At 39.9% G+C, this 25,791-nt stretch overlaps 3 protein-coding genes across 5 annotated transcripts; 2 read left to right on the forward strand and 1 right to left on the reverse strand.

Annotated features, from left to right (window-relative positions):
* Positions 1-276: 276 nt before the first annotated feature.
* On the forward strand, positions 277-13,211 carry LOC121769982. Of its 2 annotated transcripts, none has more exons than XM_042166768.1 (8): positions 277-489; positions 1,041-1,558; positions 1,649-1,721; positions 4,356-4,433; positions 11,974-12,037; positions 12,114-12,201; positions 12,304-12,388; positions 12,977-13,211. In XM_042166768.1, the coding sequence occupies exons 1-8, from the start codon at positions 346-348 to the stop codon at positions 13,058-13,060; spliced, it is 1,134 nt and encodes a 377-aa protein (XP_042022702.1). In that variant the 5' UTR covers positions 277-345; the 3' UTR covers positions 13,061-13,211. The 2 variants fall into 2 exon arrangements, with proteins under 2 accessions (XP_042022702.1, XP_042022701.1); XM_042166767.1 differs by lacking the exon at positions 12,977-13,211 and adding an exon at positions 12,630-12,913.
* Positions 13,212-16,557: 3,346 nt separating this feature from the next.
* On the forward strand, positions 16,558-17,994 carry LOC121771151 (ras-related protein RABH1e-like). The gene is made up of 6 exons (XM_042167937.1): positions 16,558-16,684; positions 16,905-16,975; positions 17,107-17,195; positions 17,268-17,379; positions 17,441-17,531; positions 17,851-17,994. The coding sequence occupies exons 1-6, from the start codon at positions 16,565-16,567 to the stop codon at positions 17,992-17,994; spliced, it is 627 nt and encodes a 208-aa protein (XP_042023871.1). The 5' UTR covers positions 16,558-16,564.
* Positions 17,995-18,191: 197 nt separating this feature from the next.
* LOC121769948 (cyclin-dependent kinase C-1-like) lies at positions 18,192-22,999 on the reverse strand. Of its 2 annotated transcripts, none has more exons than XM_042166730.1 (12): positions 22,779-22,999; positions 21,551-21,632; positions 21,325-21,415; positions 21,213-21,242; positions 21,005-21,120; positions 20,839-20,911; positions 20,641-20,761; positions 20,427-20,544; positions 19,758-19,897; positions 19,606-19,663; positions 19,258-19,328; positions 18,192-19,062 (listed from the first exon to the last, which is right to left on the reverse strand). In XM_042166730.1, exons 1-12 carry the CDS (start codon positions 22,880-22,882, stop codon positions 18,525-18,527), a joined length of 1,542 nt encoding a protein of 513 aa, XP_042022664.1. In that variant the 5' UTR covers positions 22,883-22,999; the 3' UTR covers positions 18,192-18,524. The 2 variants fall into 2 exon arrangements, with proteins under 2 accessions (XP_042022664.1, XP_042022663.1); XM_042166729.1 differs by having other exon boundaries at positions 21,005-21,126; positions 22,779-22,998.
* Positions 23,000-25,791: the final 2,792 nt, after the last annotated feature.

A 25,791-nucleotide genomic window follows, 5' to 3' on the forward strand; every position in this document is an offset into this window, starting at 1 on the left:
ATTTGTTTAGACTTTTTTTTTATTTTTATTTATTTTTTTTATTTAATTAAATTATCATTGCACTTTCTCCGTCCGTATTCGTGTCGAAATTTTAATTTCATAAATTGTTTAATTTGATGAATTTGTGAATTTTTTTTATTGTGGATATCAATTGGGATGTCCTTGGGATGTCTACCATTGTGCAGTGGGATGTCCTTATGACGTGGAGTGGGATGTGCCGAAGATGTTTTTGAGAAGGTCGTCGGATGGATGCTCTTAGCGTGTGATTCAATTTGATTGCATGCAGCTGAGGCTGAGCAGCATATGCCGCAGCGATAGTGGAATTCTGAAAAAATTTATAATTAAATGGGGAGAAAGCAGAAGCAAGACGACCTGCAAAAGCAGCCATCGAAGTCGTTGAGGACTAAAGCAGCGCACTTCTTTTCTGATCTAACCACCGGTTTGCTCAACCCTATCTCCGATAAACCATCTCTGCCACCATCTTCTTCTGTAAATTTCTTATCTCAATTCCTTTTTTATATAGGATTTTGGTGATCGGTTGTTTAGGTTCCTTTTCTGACCTAATCCAAGCTGAAGTAGTAGCTGCTTTATCAGAATTTGTTGATTCCGTTGTGGTTATTGTAGCTCATGGTTAGGTTTTTCAACTGCTTTTGCCTAATTGGTTGTTTGTTAGGGGAACTAATTCAATTTGCATTTGAATTGGAACTAATTGGTTGCTCTACTTGTGCAATTGGATTGGAATAGGATGTGTACTATCATTTTTTTGTATTCATATGTTAGGAGTACTCAAAAATTGCCTAAAGCTGCTTCACAATTCAGGATATAGAATTTCGAAGTCTGTGATTCCTGACAATGAAATGATCAATCTGTGTTGTGATTGAGGTTTAGACGAGTTACGGAAGTAATGTACAAGTTAATAGGCGATGATGAGGTAGGGGTTGTGAGGGAAAGGAGTGATGTCTCTTGTCTCTTGCAGCAGCACCTTTCTTTCGGTTTTTATTTATTTGTGACGTTCTTTAGTCTTCGTCTGTTTTTTATAGGATGATTTGAATAACTCTGAGAACAAACAGTCTGAGACGGAGGGTTTGAAGGACTCTGCTGATGGTCCCAACACATCTTCGTTTACTGCATTTCTGTATTCGTTTATAGCACCCTCGGAATCTCAAGCTCGGGATGAAAAAAGTAGTTCTCCTGAGGATGACTCTGCACCGTCATCTGAACCGATGACTACCAAAGAGAATGCGAAGAAGAAGAGTTTGTTTTCAAGGGGTAAACAGTCTCTTGGAAAAGCTTTCTATCAAGCTGCTAGAATTGGTGGTTTTAGAAGTCAATCCATGAAGGGGAATCCGGATATGGCAGTTGGCGATGGAGGTGATTCCATGGGCTCTAGGGATGATGGAATAGCCCTGAAAATCTTGAATAAGTCACAACCTTCAGTGGATCTAAATCTTCCTGAGATATCTGAACCATCTTTGCTTCTGTCTGAAAAGACTCGGAGTCTTCTTTATAGTGCTCTCCCAGTGATTATCCAGGGACGAAAATGGATGCTATTGTACAGGTTGAGACTTGAGAATATTCATCGAACTTATTATGCTACATTTATGAGTGTGGGTGTATTAGTTTAACTAAAAGGTCTGTTATATTTCAGCACTTGGAGGCATGGAATTTCACTTGCGACATTATACAGAAGAAGTATGATCTGGCCTGGTCTCAGTCTGCTGGTAGTCATTTAACCTATGACGGTGCTTTATTGTTATTGACATTGTTATTTGTATTTGTTGTTTTTATGTTTCTTGTACTTAATACCCTTTGGCCACGAAAACTCTAGGCTTGCTTGAGTTAGAATTCTAATTTTCCATGAATTAACATTACACAGCTTCTTATTTAATCAATGTTATGGATGGCGTATGGCGGCTTACGGCGGTGAGCCCAAAAACCGCCACAGGGATATGGCGTATCAGTATGGCGGGATATGGCGGTCGATAAATAAATTAATAAAATATTAGTAATATATGTATATATAAATTCAAAAAATTAGAAAATAATAAAAAATTGTAATATATCAAGTTATCAACTATTAAAACAATAAATAAAGCATAAAGTCATAAGCAATTATATAATATGCCTACCATAATAAGTCTTAGTTCAACAATCAAAATATAAAGTCATCATCACAAATTCATAATACATATCAAATCTAAATTAAAACCATTCTCAATCATCACCATCCCCAACATAGTCATCCTCCACAAGATAGTTATCCTCATCCTCATCGATATCATTGTCCTCCAACGAAACCGGCGGGCGGCGGCGGACCGGCGGCGGGCAGCGGGCGGCGGCGACGTGACTAGGGCAGTGGGACTGGGGGCGCAGCAGGTTGGGTTTGTTTGAGAGGGAAAGAGATACTATAAAAAACCCTAGATTTTGACTTAATTGGCATTTTATTTCATTATTTGGGCCGAGTTAAGGGTTAAAAATCATTTGGGCCGTGTTATTTGGTAATTGGGCTGAGGTTTGGGGCAGCCCAACCAAAAGTGACGCCATAACTGCCATGGCACCGCCATGGCGCCTCACTCATGGCGGCAAATGGCGGTCGCCATAAAAAAGTTTTGTGGCAGCTCGTGGCGATGGCGTTTTTTCCGAAACCCGCCACGCAATGGCGCCACGGCGGCGCCATGGCAGCTTTTTAATAACATTGTATTTAATTACCAATAATTTTGACATAGCCTTAACTTGATTTAGAAATAGCTTCTTCATTTTTCAACGGGGAGTAATATAGACTCATCCAGTAAGCTTAAGAGAATTCATAAGGAAACATATTAACACAAAGACTTTGATTACACGGGATAGGGTGATGGAAGAAGACAAAGCAATTTTCATAAGGAAACACAAATCCTCCAGAGCTTAAGAGAATCATTGATAGCTCGAAGATGGTCAACAAGCATGAATATGAAGAAACGAAGTACTATATTCTGTAGGGAGTGGTTCAGTTGAAAACTATCTTAAAATGAGAACTTTGAGAACTAACAGTTGGAAGCACAAAACATATTAGTTGGTGGCACAAACTATGACAGCACAAAACATATCAGTTGCTCCAACTGATATGTTTTGTGCTACCAACTGATATTTCTCAAAGTTCTCATTTAAGATAGTTCTGAATCGATCTATCTCCCTATTCGATCTATAGGAAATAGAAGTCTATAACAACCTAATCATATTATTAAGCAACCGATGAAAAAAAATCATTGGCTGATTAGGAAAATTTCCCCTTTCCCTTACCATTTTTCTTTCTTGGACAATGAGCCAATGTGGTCCAGCATTCATCTGCATTCTACAATATGTCGCACATCACAGAGAGTCCATTAAACTATATATTCTGAGATAGAGTCCTCTAGGGCTATCTGACAGTCCAAGTAACTGCTTCGGTAACGTGACATAATGTGAATTTAACTATTTATAGAAATTTACCAGATTCATATCCTCTTGAATTCACAATTTTAAGGAGCTCTACTTCCTGAACTTGATTCAAGAAAACGAATGGGTTATATCTATTTAAAATTTACAGTTTGTAGTCATGCCCTTTAATTGATTATGAATTTGGACTCTTTCTTAAACTATCTTATTTACACAGAAATGTGGGTTAATCATCATATATAATTTAACCCTGTAAATTTTACAAATGAATTCTGTTTAAAACAGTTCACAGGTACTCATTGCTTCAAGTAATTCCACATAGACATAGCTCAAAAACACTGCTGGGCGATGATTCAGAACTCATAGACTGTCTAAACTCTTTACAAATGACTTGCCGTATTATTGAAATTTATTAATGCTTTGGATATGACTCGTTTGGGTCTTAATCATTTGCACCTTTTGTTGGCATTTGTGCATGAACGAGTGCCCAATCGAAACTTTTGTTATAATGACGTAAAGAACAACCCTGTTGACTGTTAAGGTATTACTTGATCTTTGAATATCTTACCTAATCTCTTTCGGCTGTGTGCCCATCTCAACTACTTACTGCTGGCTATACGTTACCAAACAACCTGTTGCAGTTTCGGCTGCATTTAATGGCATTTGCTACTGTATGGAGTGTATGTACTTCCAGCGGCGGACGCAGAAATAATCATCGATAGGGGCTGAGATTTTTAAATTTTATTTTAATGTATATTTTTGAGTAATTTAGATAATTTGTAGGGGCTTTTACACTATAACTTACACTAAACTTGACTAAATTCCTAAAAAATTTAATAGAAAAATGTTTTAAAAAATATTTCATTGAGGGCTTAAGCCCCTCCCCCTTACACTTTGGGTCCGGCCATGTGTACTTATACTTAAATATTCTGTACTTTTAGGTTGTCGGGGATCGCAAAGGTGCAACCTTTGGTGGTTTGGTTGAGGCACCTTTGAGATCAACAAATAAGAGGTACCAGGTAATGTTGGGTCCATACCTTTCTTCTTCAAGCTAGAGTATTGATGGGGTACGAACTAAACAAGCCCAACAGCAGTGACGGCCCATCAGCCCAAAGCCCAAGGAAGAGTATGAGTTCGGCATTACCAAAGAGTTCGGCCTCAGCCTACAGCTCGGTAAAAGCCAACCAATCAAGCTCTGCTCTTAGGTCGGCATCAAGCTCTACTCTCAGATCGGCAACCAAAGCAGTTCGGTCTCAGTAAGAGTTCGGCCTCAGCCTACAGCTCGGCAAAAGCCAACCAATCAAGCTCTGCTCATAGGTCGGCATCAAGCTCTACTCTCAGATCGGCAACCAAAGCAGTTCGGTCTCAGTTTTCGACCGAACAAGGAGTTAGTGGACCCATGCAGGATTTCCACAACTTCCAACACACCCACTACCACGTGGCGTCAACTCAGGCCACGATCTTAGGCCATGACCTACACGACCTCCACGACCTAGAGTGATGATGTAAGCCACGATCTCAGTTCAATGTATAAATAGAACTTAGATCTGGTAGAAAGGGGTTAGAATCACTCTAGAGAAATAATCATATAGCAAGTCTGTGTTGTAAGCTGTATTTCGCAGATCAAGCAATACAAACCTGCCCTCATTTCTCCCCGTGGACGTAGATTTACCTCAGTAAATCGAACCACGTAAAATTCTCTGTGCCGTAATTTATTTTTACGAGCATTCATCATCATCGAAAATTCGCCGATTCATCACTGGCGCCGTCTGTGGGAAACAGAGAACCAAATTTGTGATAAAGCGAATTTTTGACCATTTTTTCAACCCAAAAAATGCATACCAGATCGCAGAGTACCCGTATTCCTGCCCGTGAGAACCAGGAGGAAGCCAATCCATCCCATAGGTCTGGAAAACAGCCTAGGGATAAATCCACCACCAGTTCTCATGGCGGAGGAACAAGCCGCTCCAAAAGCCGTCACACCGAGTCTTCCCAGCAGCCCGATTTGAACGGGGCTGTCAAGCTGTTTTTGGCTGAAAAGCAGGAGGAATTCTTAACCTTCCTGCAGAGAAGCCAAAAGCAGCCGGAGGCGAAAACGGCGGATTCTCTCTCTCCCTCCATACGAGACAGTCACTACCGCAGTAGTATCATGTCTTCCAGAAGAAAGAATCCTCGGTACCGGAATCACAGGAGAACTCCATCTCCTCCATACCGAAGAAATGTCGGGTTCGCCATGTACGGAGCATTGAGGACTCCGTTCTCGGACGATATTACCCGAACTTCCCTACCACAGAACTACCGAACTCCGTCGATGACCTATGACGGACTCGTGGATCCTCATGATTTCTTGGGACGCTATCAATATAACATGGCGAACCAGGGTCTCAACGAGGTCCACATGTGCAAGCTGTTTCCCGAGCTGCTAATCGGGAACGCAAGAAGGTGGTTCGATAGCCTCCCTCAAGGCAGCATTAGATCCTACCGAGATCTAATGGATGCTTTCCACAGGAGGTTCTTTCAGAAAGCGGAAGCCAGAAGCACTTCGGCTCAGCTGCTTTCTATACGTCAAGGTCGCGACGAAAAGGTCAGCGATTTTATGACGAGATTCCACAAGGAATGCCTACAAGTAGATAATCTCAATGATCTACTTGTCATTTCGGCATTCCAAAATGGAATCCTGCCCGGAGCTCTCTACAGAAAGCTCGTGGAGTGCGGTCCGCAAACAGCTCAAGAGATGTGGGACATTGCGGACAAGTTTTCTCGTGCCGATGAGGCAGACCGTCGAAAACGGTCTTTAGACAGCTCATCTAGAGAAGACAAAAAGAAGCCCGGTCATAGCGATCAGAGGCATCCTCGCCGAACACCTTCTCCACTAAAGGAGAGATAGCGGTCATCCGAGGTGATCGAAAAAGAGCAAGTGTGTTCGCAGATTGCGCTTAAAAGTGCCGAGCAATCAGTTCGGCACCATCAAGCATAGCAATCACAGCAGCCGGAATCAGAGGCCGGCGAAATGACCGAAGTCACACCGGAGCCGAACTCGATGGTGTACGGCACTGAAGCCGTGATTCGGTTGAGATCGGCATATCCAGTCCCCGAACTCAAGTTCTCCTCAGAAATGAATGGTGATGGACTGAGAGCCGAACTAGATCTTGCCGAAGAAAGAAGAGAATTGGCCTGCCTAAAAGCAGCCAAGTACAAGGAGCAAGTAGCCCGGTATTACAACCAAAGGGTGAAGAAGCTTGCAATTTCAAGTGGGAGATCTCGTCTTGAGAAACAACGAAGTAAGCCGAGCAGAAAAGCTGGGCAAACTCGAACCCACATGGGAAGGTCCACATCGGGTGTCAGAAGTCCTCGGCAAAGGGTCTTGCAAATTGACTCACGTCAGGAGCACAAGTACCCCGAACATGGTACGTTTCCAACCTCAAAAAGTTCCATTTGTAAGAGACAGTCCGGTCAGTCAGTCTTATGTGTTTTCTTTGTTTTTTACTTGTTCTCGTCTCTACGTGCGTTGTGTCTGTCTATGTGAGTGTCGTCTCTTACAAATAAAACTGAGGTATCTCGTTCTTCAAAGGCTGATCCCCTTTTTAGAACATACAAGCCAACGATTGTGCGTCAAAGCTTCTAAAGAGGATACAAGACCACAATTCTGCTTAAGAATCAAGCACTTCGTCTGAAACGAACTGCAACAAAAGTCCGATTCTCGCGATAAAACTTGCCTGAATTAGGACAAGGGAAAGTCCAATCCACGCGATAAAACTCGCCGAATTAGGACGACCAAGTTCGGTCAAAGCAGTTTACCTCATAAGACCGAGGACGACCATGTCTAGTCAAAGAGGTTTACTGCATAAGACCACTTCGGTTAACTGGGAAAGTCCGATCCACGCGATAAAACTCGCCGAATTAGGACAAGGGAAAGTTCGATCCCGGCGACAAAAATCGCCAAATTAGAACACAGACCAAAGACGAGTCCGGTCAAAAGATGTTTATTTCATCAGACCAAAGACGAGTCCGGTCAAAGATGTTTATTTCATCAGACCGAAGACGAGTCCGGTCAAAGATGTTTATTTCATCAGACCAAAGACGAGTCCGGTCAAAGATGTTTATTTCATCAGACCAAAGACGAGTCCGGTCAAAGATGTTTATTTCATCAGACCAAAGACGAGTCCGGTCAAAGATGTTTATTTCATCAGACCAAAGACGAGTCCGGTCAAAGATGTTTATTTCATCAGACCAAAGACAGTCCGGTCAAAGATGTTTATTTCATCAGACCAAAGACGAGTCCGGTCAAAGATGTTTATTTCATCAGACCAAAGACGAGTCCGGTCAAAGATGTTTATTTCATCAGACCAAAGACGAGTCCGGTCAAAGATGTTTATTTCATCAGACCAAAGACGAGTCCGGTCAAAGATGTTTATTTCATCAGACCAAAGACAAGTCCGGTCAAAGAAGTTTACTTCATAAGACCGAGGACAAGTACGATGAAATTTTTTCGCTAAGCTGTAAATACACAGTGTTAGAAGCGAAAACAAAAACAAAATTTCATTTTCAAATCTTGTTCGGCACACAACTCCGCTACCCTACAAGATGGCGTTACGCTATTACAAAGGACTATTCTACTGTCCAGGGTTGCTAAAGTTGAGCCATCTATTCACAAAATCCTCGTGAAGCTGAGTTCGGGCGTTCCAGGCAGCTGCAGAATAAGCAGGTCGACGAGATGCTCTAATCGACCTGCCACCTCTTCTCTGAGCCCGGGAAGCCCTAGCACCTCGGCGGCGAAGAGTCTCTTCACGAAGCATTTGTTGATCTTGCTCACTCATAATCACAGCTCCTCTACGAACTTCAGCCTGTTCTCGTCTTGACGTTTCCGGCTGTTCCAGAGTTCGTTGCTGACTTGGAGTACGGTTTTGAGCAAGTGAATCAAAGGTTTGATCTGGAGTGCGAGCATCTGTTGGCACGATATGCCGAAGGAATCTTTCTATGGAGGGGCGCCGAGAAAGAACAATGTTGTACCGAGAAGCCCAGCGCCGCAATGATGTCACGACTTGTTGGCAAGCCGAGCTCTCCAGCGCATTGTTCCTCCGGAGTACATTATATTCCTCCCACAGTTCGTCAACTCGACTCTGAACATCTGATATGGTCATTCCCCCGCGCACACGGATGTAATCCTCGTACGCAGTCCTCTCAGCAATGGTCGTGTTCAGCTCGGCCTCCAGATCATTCTTATCGGACTCTAAGTCCTTATTATCGGCATCCAGCTTCACTAAACGAGCCAGAAGCTCGTCATTCTTCGTCTGATCGGCTATAGCTCTTTTCTCAGCTTCGTCTAAAGCCGAAGAGTACAGCCGCTTCCAGTGAAGTACCTCCAGCTCCTTGAGAGTTAAGAATACAAAGCAGCTACGTCAGTTCGGCATTTCAGCTTACCGAGCAGGTAGTAAACCACAACAGGAGTAAGAGAGTACGAAAGGCTATACGAAGACACAAGAGCAGAAAGAAGAATTTTTTCATTCATAAGAAAAAAAATTTTTCTATACAAGGAGGGCTTCAAGGCCATTTTACATAAAGGAAGAAACTAAACTAAGAGAAGGGAGACGAAATCATACTTCGCTAGCTTCGTCTCCACCTTCTCGGTGAGGTTCAGCTTCCTTCTCCTTATCTGCTTCAGCTTCAGCCTCTGCCTCCTTGCTCTCCTCAGCCTGCTCGGCGCCACCGTAGCCGATCTGCTGCGTCTCCTGATCGGCTTCCTTCTCCGGATGCCCGACTCGCTCGACTTCGGCCTCCCGCTCCAGCGGCTCGGCCTCACCCTCTCCGTTGTAAGTCGAAGCGGGTGAAACGGGTCCCACGGAGGCAAAGATAGCCTCCAGGTTCTCGTCCCGATCAGCTCGACAACTCCGGACTCGGTCTGCAGAAAGCAGGACCGAGGATGAAGCGAGCTCCTCAAGGAGCGGCAGATTCTGAAGCCGAGCTGCTATCTCTCGGCTGTACAGAGGCAGCACGACGTCGGCCCCCTGCTCGCCCTTATCGGCAATTAGCCTTACCAGACTACCGACAAAAGCCGAGAACTGGCTACTCAAAAAGAGTTTCTCCGTGTAAACACGGAGAGCCTCCCCCTGGGCAACCACGGCGGCAGCATCACTCCGTTTCGTCTGCTCTCGCTGGATGACGAGCTGGTTTTTGGCAAACTGAGCTTCATCCTGGGCCGAAATCCTAGCAGCTCTGGCTTTCTCAAAGTTTGCCTCGGCCTGCTCGGCCCGGTGACAAGCAGCCGCCAATTTCCTCTGCATCTCAGCATAGTCGTTGGACGCTTTGGAGAGTTCGACGGCGACGAGCTTGGAGAGCATATCGTTCCTCTGAAAATGGATAAGGAAAAAAGTCAACAGAGGGCACCAAAAATACAGGACAGAAGCCAAGCCAAAGAATCAAGAAGACAATTCACCTCGGCGAAGTCCGTGGGCCATAAAAATGGCTCACAGATATGCTCCGAAGGAGGCGCCAAGACCACGTCTTTCTCTGGCGCTCTCGGGGGCTTCTGGGTCCTCCCCTTCCTACTTGCCGAAGTCGACTCCGGCTTCTTTGGACCCGAAGAGGTCTTTTGCCTCTTCGGATTCTTCTCGGCATCAGGCGCCGAGCTGGTAGCCTTCTCTTTCTCCGGCTCCTCAAGCTCGGAGGACTTTCGGATAGCCTTATTCAGCATGAACACTGCCAAAAAGCAAGAAAGCAAGGTTAGTTTTCTTCGTTAAAGCAGTAGAGCATAAAGATAAAGAAAAATCCTCACCCTCGGCCTCTTCGTCCGAAGACGAGATGTCGAACACGACGTCGCCCTTGACGAGCTCAGTTTCCGAATACTGTTTCCTAATCATAGGAATCTTATTGAGCTCGCCCTCGAGCTCGGCCAACGGTTCTAACCGAGGATGGGGAATCACGGACTTCGGCCTTCTCCAAGGAAAGCCCGGAGCCGAAGTCCTATTATAAAAAAAGAAACGGTTTTGCCATTTCGGCCACTTGGTTTTGCAGAAGGCCCTAAAAGGCTGTAAGGGGATCAAGTAAAACCAAGATCCCTTCCTTTTAAACTGGAAAAAATTAAGGATTGCCCTCAGAGACAGATCCTTATCTAGCCTACGCAGTTCGGCAGCAAAAGCCGATAAGTGCCTCCAAGAGTTCGGAGTCACCTGACCTAAAGGGAGTTGAAAAAAATCAAGAAGCTCTACAAAAGGTGGGGGAAGAGGAAAACGAAGCCCGCATTCTAAGCAGGCTTCGTAAACGGTGGCATAACCCTCCGGCGGGTCGTTAGCCCTATGATCATCGTCGGGAACCACCGCCTTCCCCCCAGGTAAAAAATATTTCTCGTGAAGGGATATCACAGTATCCTTACTCAAGATACTGTGAAAATACTCTACGGTCTTCTCCCCGGATTCTTTCCGGCTAGAAGACCCCTTATCCCCTTTCCTACCGCTACCCGACACCGAAGAAGAAGAAGAAGACATTTTTCTTACTTTTTGAAAGTGAAGAAAGTCTGAAGAAGCTCTTGAAAGCGGAAGAAAATTTCTCGAGAAAGAGAGAGTATAGAAGACGCAACAGCAAAGGTGTTCAAATGAGGAAGAAAGAGCATATTTATCAGATTCGGCGAAGATTTCAAAATCGTCGCACCGTTTCGAATCCCACCTTTTCAGGATTCAACGGCCGGATTTTACTGTCGCATTTAATGCAGTCACATGCAAGGCACGTCCCCTGACGTCAGCCTCCCCCGTACCTTTATCCAGAATGCCGAAGTGACTCGCTTCGCCGAAGTGATTCACTTCGTCTTTCGGGGGGGGTAGTGATGGGGTACGAACTAAACAAGCCCAACAGCAGTGACGGCCCATCAGCCCAAAGCCCAAGGAAGAGTATGAGTTCGGCATTACCAAAGAGTTCGGCCTCAGCCTACAGCTCGGTAAAAGCCAACCAATCAAGCTCTGCTCTTAGGTCGGCATCAAGCTCTACTCTCAGATCGGCAACCAAAGCAGTTCGGTCTCAGTAAGAGTTCGGCCTCAGCCTACAGCTCGGCAAAAGCCAACCAATCAAGCTCTGCTCATAGGTCGGCATCAAGCTCTACTCTCAGATCGGCAACCAAAGCAGTTCGGTCTCAGTTTTCGACCGAACAAGGAGTTAGTGGACCCATGCAGGATTTCCACAACTTCCAACACACCCACTACCACGTGGCGTCAACTCAGGCCACGATCTTAGGCCATGACCTACACGACCTCCACGACCTAGAGTGATGATGTAAGCCACGATCTCAGTTCAATGTATAAATAGAACTTAGATCTGGTAGAAAGGGGTTAGAATCACTCTAGAGAAATAATCATATAGCAAGTCTGTGTTGTAAGCTGTAATTCGCAGATCAAGCAATACAAACCTGCCCTCATTTCTCCCCGTGGACGTAGATTTACCTCAGTAAATCGAACCACGTAAAATTCTCTGTGCCGTAATTTATTTTTACGAGCATTCATCATCATCGAAAATTCGCCGATTCATCAAGTATTGATCTTTCACTTGACTCGAATAAATGCGAGTTTGTTACAGGGGACCATTGACTCATTTGTGTTCTCAAATATCTCCGGAAATCCTCTAATTTATCGCCCAACAGGTATCTACACTTGCTCTGTTTTCTTGCTAACATCAGTTTTTTCGTGTTGACTTCAATCTTAAAAAATGTATAACAGGAAAGAATCGCTATTTTACTTTGTGCTCTACTAATTATTTGGCCATGGGTGGAGGTGGCCATTTTGCACTTTATTTGGATGGAGATCTGTAAGCTTTTCCATTTGCTCAACTATTTTGTTACACAATATAATGACATATATATACACACTCTGGCTCTTATAAGATGATTTTACCTTCCCCTCTGTTTAGATTAAGCGGATCAAGTTCATCATCAGAAACCTACGACAATCCTTGTTTGGCACTCTCCGAAGAGTTCGATATCAAGGAAGTCGAGGTAGGTGTCAAGTAATTTATTTTTCCACCCGCGGGGGGTAAAAACTTTCTAAAGCATGCTCACTTTTTTAGGAATGTTTCACACTTCCGGTAACGATTGATTCGCAGCCAATAAGTAGACTTTGTTTTGAAATTCAATTTGTTAGGTAGTCTATCATCACGAGGTGTAAGATATTAATGAAAGAAAAGAAAGAAAAACAAGTAACTGAATACCTAACCAACCATTTCTGGTGTTTTTGTAGCTATGGGGTTTTGTGTATGCTTCGAAATATGAAGAAATGGTCGCTTTATCGCGAATAGAGACTCCCGGGATTTGTCACTGGTAGAACAACAGGGATGGGGATTTCTCTGTTTTCTTTAGCTAACAAATTACAAACACACACAATCCTCTCTATATATCGATCTGTTTTTCTCTTCTTGCAACCTTTTTTTGTTGTACAATGTTGCAAGTAAATTTGGCTGTGTATATAAAACACGTTTTTTCTTCTAATTAAGCTGCAATATTTGGCACCACTGTTTATAGAAAGCACTAGTGTTTCTTACAAACTACATCTAACGCAAAATTTGTGTGTAACTGTTATTTTCTTAGAAGAAATCAGAATCAAAAGAAGTGCTTTCTCATAGAAACTATTGCTTCTGGCTACGAAGAAATTCTCTCAACTGTCTGCCTTGACGACGAGGCACATCTTCTTCGAGTTCTCCCACAGCAAACCCCCGTACTCTCGTGCAAAGTCACAAGCAGCTTCAAAGACGTCCTGGAAGACCAAGGAAGGTCGGTGTATTAGTAAGGGTAGGATCAATATACAAGAATGTGTATGTTTGTGTTCACGAATTACCTCCGTTCCCTCATAATAAATCGTTATAAATAGTTAAAGTGGAGAAAAAGTAAAGTAAGAGAGAGAATACCGTATAAAATTTTTCTACATTATTCTCTCTCTTATTTTACTTTTTCTCCACTTTAGCCATTTATTATAATTTTTCGAAAACATAGTGCAAAAAAGGACTCGGCTATGAGAGAACGGAGGGAGTACTATATACCCTTGACAGTAATTTGTCATAAAGATGTGCATGTGTCATCTGCACTCTATTCAAATCTGCTTCCCATAACCTAATCTGGTTCACAAAATAAACTTCAAAGTTTAAATTATAAATATTAGATCTTTAAATCAAGGCCCAATATCATTCCGCTTCAATATAAGTCAATAAAAATTGTTAATAAAAATATTTATGGCAATAAATAACAAATTAGTTATAAAAAACTTTAAAAAATATCTCAAAACTTTAAATGCATATAACTATCTCAATTCAAATTTTTTTCTCACACAACATATACCAAATTAAAGTTAATTTTATAAGGATTCTAACGATATTTCACTTGCATATGTTTGGTCTGCTATTTAGGAATGGGGCAAATGGTTGGACTTCGAATTGACTCTTGAACCTCACAACCAGTGGCAGAACCAGATACCGAAAATGGCGGGAGCGGAATTTATATTTAAATATTTAATATTTAATTTAATATTATTTTTAATAATAAAATAAATAATATCATATTAATATTTAAGTAGCACTGGCTTCGTTAATAAAATATAAACATGCTTTAGCTTGCAAATATGTATTATTCATTTTAAAATATAAAATTATTATAAATATATATACATTCAAAATCATTGTAAATATTATATACAAAAGGAGAGTACTAAATATTATATACAAAAGTGATATAAGTAGAGCTCCACCGGTTGTCCACCGGACAAGCACACGCAATCAAATAGAGAGCCACAAACTGAAACCTCATTCACCCTAACTCTAAAATATAGCCCACCAATCTCGAAACCTTGTTCATAAATTGAAGAAAACAATTGAAATTTTTGTAAATCGCAATTACCTCTTGATGTTGGATTTATCACTCAAGTTCGTCGACGGAGAGATGTTGGAATGGAGAAAAGTGCTTTTTTGGTATTAAATCAGCACTCAGTTACCAACATAGATATGTAACTATGCCTACATGGGCAGTTACCCTAAATGGAATTTTTGTGCTCCAAAACGGCGGGCTTCGTACTTATGGTCAAATACAAACCATGTTATGTTAACTGTGCCTAAATGGTAATAGGATACATACCCCAAAATTGTAAAAGAATTCCCAAATATATTTGCATCCAAACTTGATTATTTCACCAAAAAAATAAGGACATTTGGGATGACACTAAAATTAATGTATAATTGGTAAAATAAGAGAGATGGAGAGAAGAATAGTTAAAATAGTGTTGGTGGATAATGAGACTCATATTATTATTAGTGTTTAATGTCAGACCCTAGTGGTATAAGTTGTAAATAAATTCATATATGTGCATAATGAGTGTGGGAGAACATTCCATAAATGGAAATGAGATAATTTTATGAGACGGACGAAAAAGGAAAATGTCCTTATTTTAATGGGACGGGGGTATATAATATGGTAGGAATAATAATAATAATAATCTTATAAAATTCCAATACTATTAAGTATTGAATGGAGTAACATAATGAGATATCGTTTATAAAAAGGTAAATTTGTGTTAGGGATTGTCACGCCTAGACATGCCCACCGGTTCCGGTTCCGGCGGTTAACCGCCGAACCGGAACCGGCGGTTCCGGAACCGGAACCGGAACCGGCGCAATATTCCCGAACCGGAACCGGCGCAATTCGGTTCGCGGTCCGGTTCAGGTTCAAGATATTTCGAACCGGAACCGTCACCGAACCGGCGGTTCGGGACGGTTCGGAACCGGCGGTTAACCGTGGAACCGCCGGTTCCGGCGCTTAAATCGAGGCAGGGGGATGGGGGCCGGTGGTGATCTTCAAAAACGGTCGAAACCGCCGGTTTTTCGGCGGTTAACCGGCGGTTAACCGGAAAAACCGGCGGTTAACCGCCGGTTTAGTGGCTTTCGAGGCGGCGCGGAGCACGAGGCGACAATGGAGCAGCTTTTGCAGACGGTTCGTTGACCGAACCGGCGGTTTTATTTCGGAAACCGGCGGTTTTGGCCCGGAAACCGGCGGTTCCGCCGGTTCCGGCGGTTTTCCGCCAAAACCGCCGGTTTTGTGAAAATTCAAATTTTTTTTTTTTTTTTTTAAATTTCAAATTCGAATTCTTCCATTTTTCCCCTCATTTTTTTCTATAAATACCCCCCTCTATCCTCATTTACATTCACCCCACTCTTGTGTTAATAAGAGTTTCTCTCTTCAATCTCTCAATTCTCTCTCTTTGTCTCCAATTTCTCATTTGTGCTATTGTGCTTCCATTTAATTACGCAATTGCTACTCTTATTACGCATTGTTATACACTTATACAGTTATACTTGTTCCCAAGGTAAAATGGGTTGATCCCAAGGTAAGAGAACTACGTGGGCTTTGATTCCTCAATAAAATTGTGGATACGTAGGCAACTCAACTTAAATTTGAAAAGTTTAACTTTGAAAGTTTAAGTTGATCTCAAGCCCTTTTCAATTTTTCCTTTTTCCCCCCCATTTCATTTTTTTTTAAATTTACCTTCCGAGTCCGACGAGGCGACGAGCCGACGCCCGACGACACTTGTAAATTATATTACATTGTTGTATGTTGTTGTATTGTATACTTATGTATTGTAAATTGTAATGTATCGTTGTCCGTTACAACTCAAAATCAATAAAATTTATTTCATTTTCTCCTTATTCGTCTTATTTGTGCTTGAATTATGCATTGTCTTGTTCCGATTTGTTGTATAAAGCCAAATTTCAAATTTAAAAAAAAAAATAATAATTGAACCGGCGAAACCGCCGGTTCAAAAACCGGAACCGCCAAAACCGCCGGAAAACCGGCGGTTCCGAACCGGAACCGGAACCGCCCGGTTTTCGAACCGGAACCGGAACCGTGAAATAGCCTCACGGTCCGGTTCCGGTTCCGCTTCCGCCAAAACCGGAACCGGCGGTTCCGAACCGGAACCGCCGGTTTTCGAACCGTGGGCATCTCTAGTCACGCCCAATTTAATTTAACCACCAACACATATATGTGTAAAACACGTTTTACAAAGCTAAGACCATTCATCCTAACATTGTGTCATTGTGATATTTCCATAAATTTCTCCATCTTGATCCAGATCTTGTATCCATCATCGTTCTCATCAAATAATACATGCATATTGGTATATTGTAAAGAGAGAGAATGGCGGCGGTGGTGTCACCATTAGCAAAATACAAGCTGGTGTTTCTCGGCGATCAGTCCGTCGGAAAAACCAGCATCATCACCCGTTTCATGTACGATAAATTCGATACAACCTATCAGGTCAAATTTTTTTTCTATTTCTCTTTAATATAATTAAATAATATTGTTATATTTAATCTAATCACGTTCTTGGATTGAGATTTGATACGATCAAAAAATTTAAGGAATCAAACTTTTTTATGGAAAAGGAAGAAAGAAACCATGCACGCACTTAGTTTTTAACATGATAATAAAATTTGCAATTTTTTTTTATTTTTCTGTAATTTTTGTTTGTATGCAGGCTACAATTGGAATAGATTTCTTGTCCAAAACAATGTACCTAGAAGATCGAACGGTTCGCTTGCAGCTTTGGTAACAATTTGTTTAATCTCTAGAAATTTAATTCTCAAAAAATTTCATTCAACTAACTAACAATTTGTTATTGTGAGGAATATATTGATGGTGTGTGAAATTACTAAAATAGCCCTTTGAAAGAATCACAGGGATACTGCTGGGCAAGAAAGATTTAGAAGTCTAATTCCAAGCTACATTAGAGATTCTTCTGTGGCAGTGATTGCCTATGATGTTGCTAGTAAGCAACTTTTTATTTAAACTCCTTTGTGTTTTTGCACCAAAAAATATACTAAAAACAATTGATGTGCAGATAGGCAGTCATTTTTGAACACTTCCAAGTGGATTGAGGAAGTAAGAACGGAACGTGGTGGTGATGTGATCATCGTCCTCGTCGGGAATAAAACCGATCTTGTCGAAAAACGGTAAGGAAACGAACACGATAAGTCATCCGAAACATAAAAATGACTGATATGGTGTATGCAGCCAAGTTTCGATTGAAGAAGGTGATATCAAGGCTCGTGAGTTCGAAGTGATGTTCGTAGAAACTAGTGCTAAAGCCGGTTTCAATATAAAGGTAAAGAGCATATAGGGATGTAATCAAATGCAAACTCTAAATATTGTACAAACTCTAAACTATGATCTGGACCATTAGAAAATGTCAATATAGGAGAAACAATATAAACAAAACGGTTAATGTTGTGTTGACATTTTCTATTGCTATTATTTTGTTATATGTTGAGTTTTTCTAACGGTTCAGATCATAGTTTAGAGTTTATATAATATATAGAGTTTGCATTTTATCACTACCTAGCACATATATATCTTATCTAGTTTGAGTCTTGTAGTAGTTCATTTCTTACTTGATGCTATAACAAACAACGCTGCGATGGCAGCCACTGTTTCGTAAGATAGCTGCAGCGCTTCCGGGGATGGAGGCCCTCTCCTCCGCAAAGCGCGATGATATGGTCGATGTGAACTTGAAGCCGACCGGAAACGGGGGCCAGAATGAGCAGCAAGGAGGAGGCTGCACATGCTAGGAAATGGACAAAGTTAGGAGTCTAAATATATATATATATATATATATATATAGACTTGAGCAGATTTTTGGCACACAGATTGGCTTACAATGATCAAATATATATATATATATATATTGCTCATACATTTAAATGCATTGGAACTCTTCAATGTTTTGCCAACAACCGCAGGAGCAATTCTTATTTAGCCCAAAGAATAGGTAAAGCTGTTCTTAATCTTAGAAGATTATGGATTTAAATTGAAAATATTACATGTAGAAACCATATATAGTGAGGAGATAACAGAATACCAATAAGGGTCATGAAAAGGTACAAAAGCTGCCTGCCTACATGGTTAAATATGTCAATTCAGTGACCAAATCAATCCACTCATTCTTGACAAAAATCTATACCAATGAATCAAGAAAAACCACTAGATATACAAAGCCTAGTAAGAATTTGCAAAACTGCAACCACTTGAAACAAATGGAGGTGACGGATCCTCCCTCTCGTATGTGACGCGTTTATGAAGCAACAGCGACTTGTCTTAGCTATTGCTGCCAACCATACTGCTGGTTTCTGTTGCCACCCATTGGATTTTGACCCCTTCCGTTGTATTGGCCGCTTTGTGAGTAGTTAGGAGGAGCCCCATATCCACCAGCTGCTCCTCGGGGGCCGTTTGAGGGGGCTGTGTTTCCAGGATATGGTGGGGGTCCTCGCCCCTGTGAGGGGAACGGGGCACTACTGTAGCCTCCGCTCTGACCTCCGCGATCTTGATAGTAGCCACCACCACCACCTCCAGCCCCGCCTGGGGGATACCTACTGGGTCCTGCTGGTGGGCCACGTGGCTTTCCGTATTGATGATGACTGGGCGCACCAGACATGGCCATCTGAGAGTTGTTGTTCATCTGATGACCGGGGCCATTCCAGTGCTGTTGATGAGACTGTCCGGATTGTTGGATGGGGGGCAAGCGAGCATGTTGCTGTGGATGTTGCAACTTCTGCCGTTTTGCAATTTCTTCATTCTGTCGTTGTTGCTGTCTCTTCTTCTTTGTCTGAAACTCGTGTGATGATTCGTATTTTGGCAAACTGTACAATCAAGAAATATAAGCAGGGATCACTTGGCAGAGATCAACATTAAGAGTGTGGGAAAGCAATCAAACCCAAAATGCAATCTTTAAGTTAAATTTTGACGCAAAGGTCTAAGGTTCATGTTCACTATGACACGGCCTTTAAATTTATGTTCATTTATCAATTGAAAAAAAAAAGTTTAATTGAGCATACCTTTTCGGATCACAAGGTAAGGGATCATTCCAGAAATATTCTGAATCTAAAGCGTCCTTTGCTGAGATTCTCTGAGAGATATAAACACAGGCGGAAAAAAGAGAGGATGAGAAAAAGGCTTAAATACTATATGAAGAGTTTTTTTCAGGCAAAGAAAGTTACATATACGTAGTTAATTAAGAGCTAGGGTAACGAAACAGTCGCAAGATTCTATTTTGGGTATGCTTCGTTATTTCACTTCACATTTTCTTTCATATTACTTTTGAATGTGCTTTGAATACTTCGACTCTTATCACACAATGAGTTGTTCGTAGCAGAGGAAAACACCTCTATAGATGAGAAAGTTACCTGTGCAGGATCAAGAACTAGCATTTTCTCCAGTAAATCCAAAGCATGTCTGTCGAAACTGCATAAAAAATGATCGTTCAACACACATTAATCAATAATAGAGCATTTGGAAATAACATAACATATAAATAAAACTTGGATTCAGTACTTACTGTCTAAAGAGCTCCCGGATTCGCTTTTTCATAGGACGAGTAGGCTTAAATTTGTTATACCAAGGAATCTTGGAAACTCCGGGCCATATCAACTCATCAGGGGTTCCACAAAGCTCAAATATTTTATTCAACTGTTCAGGCTGCATTAGGAGTTATTATAAGATAATAAGTTCAAAACACATGTTCACTAAAACCAATCAGCAAAACAATGATGAAACAACACCAAAGAATGTCAGTAAGCCATACTCAAGTCTGAACTTAACTCTATTCTGAACAGCAATGTCGATACATATTAGTTGACGTTTGATGATGACTCAAAGGTATGAATCACTTCTGAAAAAGACACACCCCCTTCACATTTTCTTCTCATGTTTCTTCTCCTATTTATCAACTTTCTTGGGAAAGGTGGACAGTGTTTCCAAATAACTTGGAAACGAGGTAGAGAAATAACTGTCATACTTTTCTTTTTTCCATCCACAATAAAACAAAATATTCCTACGACGGGCTTCGATATTGCCATACATTTTAGTAAATATATACGTATATTACGTGGGTATTGTGCAGCTGTACAAGGTCATATACAAACAATCCACACAAAAGAATTTCACGGTCACAGAAAGTAAAATGAGCATAAGAAACTTTGCCACAAGGTTCACAGATAACCCTAACCTCATTCTTTCCTGGTAAGATTGGTTTTCCGTACAATAGTTCAGCAAAGATACAACCCACAGACCACATGTCAACAGCTGGACCATACTTTGTAGCTCCAAGAAGTAACTCTGGAGGTCTACATATTAACAGCATAAAATTGAGGTCAAACAGAGTCATCAGTACTACCAGGATCTTAAATGGACTCATGATTGACAAAGAAGAGAGGATATACCTGTACCACAATGTTATAACCCGATTTGTAAGATTAGCATTAATGTCATTGGAAAAGGAACGTGCAAGTCCAAAATCTGCAAGCTTCAGGTTTCCCTCATTGTCAATGAGAAGATTGGAGCCTGCAATGAGGTTGAATCAAATTTTGACCACTTACACGATTTTAGTTTTATATAATACCGATAACACACATTAAAACCTTTTATGTCTCTATGAAGCACTTGATTAACATGACAGTAATGAAGACCTGTGAGCAGTTGCTTCATGTAACACTACAAAAACATTATACATTAGATTCTCCACTGGCAGAAATTTACAGAACATAGAAGAGCTAATACTATAAATCTCAGGAAAGCTTGTAGTACTTTTATTTGGGGAACAGTAAATCTTAGTCCAGGACGATCTGCTAGGCCAGTTAAGTCGTGATCCATGTATTCAAACACCATATAAATGCTTCCCTTGTACTTATTGTTCTCTGCATCTGCAACTATAAAAAAAAGGTGCCATATTGGTGTTCAGTAACAGGAAAACAAGGAGCTCTCATCATCGAAGAGCAGAGAGTTAGGTTATTACCTGGCTGTACCTGCTCGTTGGTTTCCCGACCTATATAAAGAAACCACAACAAGTTCGAAATGAGGATTGGTATATCAGGAGAAGTAAGAAATTAATTTTAAGAAAAAAGTACCAGGAGATGTCACTATCTCTTTCAACTGAATAACATTTTCATGTTGTAGCTTCTTTAGAATTTTAATTTCTCGGATAGCAGTGATGGGAAACTGCAATGGAGGGAAAATTATGTCAAATATTTCATGAAAGAAAATGTTGAGAACCAGCCAGAAGCACCATTGGCATTTCTAAAGTCAAGTTTAGAATAATTTAAAGATGGCAATGACTAAGGTCAAGAGCTATACCCCCTCTTTTTCATTATCCATCCGTATCTTTTTCAAAGCGACAATCTCTCCAGTTCTCTTTTCTCTTGCCATATATACTTGACTGGGGGAGGAAAAAGAAACAGAACAAACACAAACAAACACATTAGAAGATGACATTTGAGTTTATCCGGGTACTATTATATTTCAAAAGATTATCTCCATTACTTGAACAATTTATAATGCTCCAGCCTATTCTAGGGACAATAACATTAAACTATTAACTAATCATTATGTACTATTCGCAATATTGTTCTGTGTGCTGTGCATGAAACGTGTTATGTTCCAAACCATCGAAAACCAAAGGCTTTCACGAATGTGTGTATATATACTTTTATAAATGCAGATAAAAGGGCAGGATAAGACCACAGCCCACCTAATAATACTCAAATCATATATCATTCTCCAAACACAAAGGTACAAGAAATTCAAATTCTTGATATAAATATACTTGCAAGAAACCCTTTTTCATATCACGCAAACAAAAGCATGAGTAAAAAAATCCTTGATAGATGAATTCATGGATGTACTAAATGTATGAAATTCAACTAGGATGTTAACTTATCCAATAGTATAAGCTTTTCCAACCTTGCTTCAAAACGTAGAGGAAAATCAATTCAATTAAGCTTCCCACTAGTACCATTACAACAAAATCAACGTTACACAGAACCGAAACATTTATTCGTCGGATGACTACCTATTCTAACAACATAGCCTTTTAAATAAAAGCTCTTGCAGGTAGGTTTACTTTCCACCGAAGATTTATGTGCGGTACTACGATAAACTAGAGGATACAAGATCGAAGACAGCACCATTTGTTTCTAAATCATCCTAACACCGCGATAAATGTCGGGGGAGAAAATATCACCTTCACATCCTAACTAATCTGTTTGCAACAACACAAAACAAGTAGTAGTGATACTACAACTCCCTATGGCCATACCAATATGGGGGAGAAACAATTTTTTTCAAAAACTTGAAATTGCTGTAGCTAATTGAGGGATAACAAAATTCTACAAATTACACCCCATCACAATTAAGGAGAGATAGTAAATTGAATACCTAAACACAATTACACCAACTCTAAACAGAAATCACGTAAATTTCAAATAGCCGAGGATTTAATTAATCACCGCAACTTTCAAAATCGAAAATTTATTCGATTAATCGAAGAAATAATAGACAAATAAGGGAGAAGCTTTGGAATCACCCGTATGTCCCTTCCCCGATTTGCTCGAGTTTTTCGAAGCACTCGACGCTCCGAGACCCCCACGACGGCCGCTCCTCGACATTGAGCTGATTAGTAGCCGCCATAATCTCGACCGCCGAAGTTGAGGTGGCAGGATCAGGGACGATTCCGGCGATGAAAATCTGAGAATTGGGGTTTAATACGTCGATGGCCACGCTGCGGCGTTAATTTAAAACGCGATTAAGAAGAACTATTTTGCTTTATTTTTAACGCTTAATATTCATATTTATTCTTGATTTAATTATATTAAGTAGGTATTTTAGGTAAATTTAAATCCAGCAAAATTTTAATTTAGGAATTATTCCCAAGTAAGTTATTGCAATATGGTACTGAACTTTACAGTAATTGTATATATGCTCCTTAGTTTTTGAGAAATGAAAATACAAATCACTGGATGTAGGCATTTTTTTTCATTTTTCAGTTGTATTTTTCAAAGGAAAAATTTCCCGAATATTCAAGAAATATTGTCAAATTATAGTTGTCTCGGAACTTTCAGAATTCAAGATTTAGTTATTGTTGTTGTTTTCCTTTTTCTAGCTTTTGTGGTTATTTTACCATTATGCTTTTATTTAAGGAGATTGTGTTGCTTGTTGTGTTGACGTTGTTTGAATATGTTGTCTGCTGCGAAATCGATATCGATACATTTATTAATAAAAGAGACAGGCATGTCATATTTGTTTTGTGCTTTTGTTATTAGTTTGTCTTTCCTTATCCTCTGCATTACTGCATCGTTCTCTACGTAAGTTGCACTATATCTGGTATCAAACATAACAAGTCTTGAAATGAAATGAATTAATTCGCAATTAATAAAGTAAGAGAAAAAGAGAAAAAACAGGGGAAGAGAAAAAGAAAAAAACCAGGGGAAGTAGTGTTAAGCATTCGTAGTGGCGGCTGTGCCACCGCTGTGCGGCTCGGCGCCACTGAGCGATCCGAACAAAAAAATGGGTGGATAGGGGCGCCGTGAGGTTGGCAGTCGCTAGGCGCCTATTGCGCGCCGACCGACCGACGTCCGATTTTTGAATATTTTTCATTTTTTAAGATGAGTTAAGGAAGGAGAAGATGAATAGCAATATTAATTAAAAACCAGTGTTTTAAAAACCGGACCGGACTGGCCGGTTCGACCGATCCGACCACGAATCAGTAGGTAGTCCGGTCCGGTTTACCTATATAGACCAGTGTGAGGTTGAGCCATCGAGAACCGTTTGAACCGGTCGGTTGGACCGGTCTGGCCGGAAACCGGTTTTTGCTTTTTGTGTTCAAAATATTAAAAACTTATTGTTGGAAGGTCTTGAACTCATGACCTCCACTCCAATTAACAAGAGCTTAACCACTCCACCACAAGCCTCACATGGAAAAATAAGAACATTAAACAATGTTATACATAGAATATTAATATTTTTATTTAAACCAACTAATAATTCATTTATTTTATATTTTTTATGTAATTATTTATTATGATACATATAATTATCATCCTCTAAATTTTATCAATACTTCCCTAGTTACTATATTATTACTATAACGCTTATTACTATCGTTATATTATACTCTCTCCATCCCATGTTACTTGCACTGTTGCTTTTCAGCTCGTCACAAACTCCTTACACTATTTATAGTTTAAGTTAAAATTAATATATTCAATTAATATGTTAGTTTAAGTTAAGAGCTCCTTTATTAAGTGATGTCTCATTACACTTAAAATTCTAATTTAATTACACTAAAAAATCAATCCCAAATTTACGGTCTAAAATGAAAAGTGCAACAACATGGGACGGAGGGAGTAAGATTCGATTTTTTCAATATATTTATTTATTATAGTTTATAGTTTATTATTTACTAAATATATATTTTATAGCATATATTTAATTTATGTAGCCTAACTATTGATATTAACGTACTCTTTTGTTTGAACTAACTAATAATTTGTATTCAATTATTCCACCACATACATTTTTTTTGAATTAATATAAATTTGGTTTATTTTTATATGTAAAATATTTAATTTTTATTCACACTAACTTAAAATTTGTATATTTTATTATATTCACTAAATTTTAATGTTTTATATTTGTATATATACTAATTATTTGTAAGATTGAATCTTTTTGTGATACATTATTGATCATATTTTATTATTTATTATATTGGACACTATATTTTACATTATAAATTAAATTATACATATTTGTAACAGTAAAATGGTTCGACCAGTGATTAAACCGGTCTGACCGGTTGAACCATGAACCAATAGCTTCACCGGTTCGGTTTTTAAAACATTGTTAAAAACTAAAGAAACCAAACCCTTCCTAGAGATATAGGAGTGTGGCATTTACTGCTCCACTTAATTCAATTGGCATTTTACTACTCCACGCCTCCACCCTAAACCCAATGGCATTTACTGCTCTATTTATTGCTCCATTTTATCTAGAAAATAGGGTTTAGGGAGAAAATGAGAGTGAGGTGATTTTTTATTATTATTATGCAACTATATTCATATGATCAATGATGTGTAATTTATAATAGGAGTATTTTTTAGGAAGAAGAAGGTAAGTGATTCACATTAATCTTAAGATTAAACATTATATATAAGCTTACATTTTATTTTATTTTAATAAAATATGTTTTAAAGTATGCGTTAACCAATCCAGCATTTCGGGTGATGCTACTTAAAATCTTTCCTTTTTTTATTTTTCTTTCCTTTTTTTGTTTAAACAATGAAGAATTGAAATTGCTTTTCCTTGGTCACTTTCCTAAATAAGTTTCTTCTTTTCCCTTTTTCTACCATCTCTCTTTCATCTATCCACTTATGCAGTTTTCTACTTACTAATTCTCATTACTATATTTTTCATTTCTTTTTCTCAATCACAAATATTGATTCACATCCTAGAATTTCCTAAACCTGCACAACTTTAAAACAAAAACGCATACTTTCATCTATCCACCTTGCGGATTGCACTACTTCAAGTTTAAATAA

The sequence above is a fragment of the Salvia splendens genome, chromosome 16, assembly GCF_004379255.2.
Source record: "Salvia splendens isolate huo1 chromosome 16, SspV2, whole genome shotgun sequence".
Classification (NCBI taxonomy): domain Eukaryota; kingdom Viridiplantae; phylum Streptophyta; class Magnoliopsida; order Lamiales; family Lamiaceae; genus Salvia; species Salvia splendens.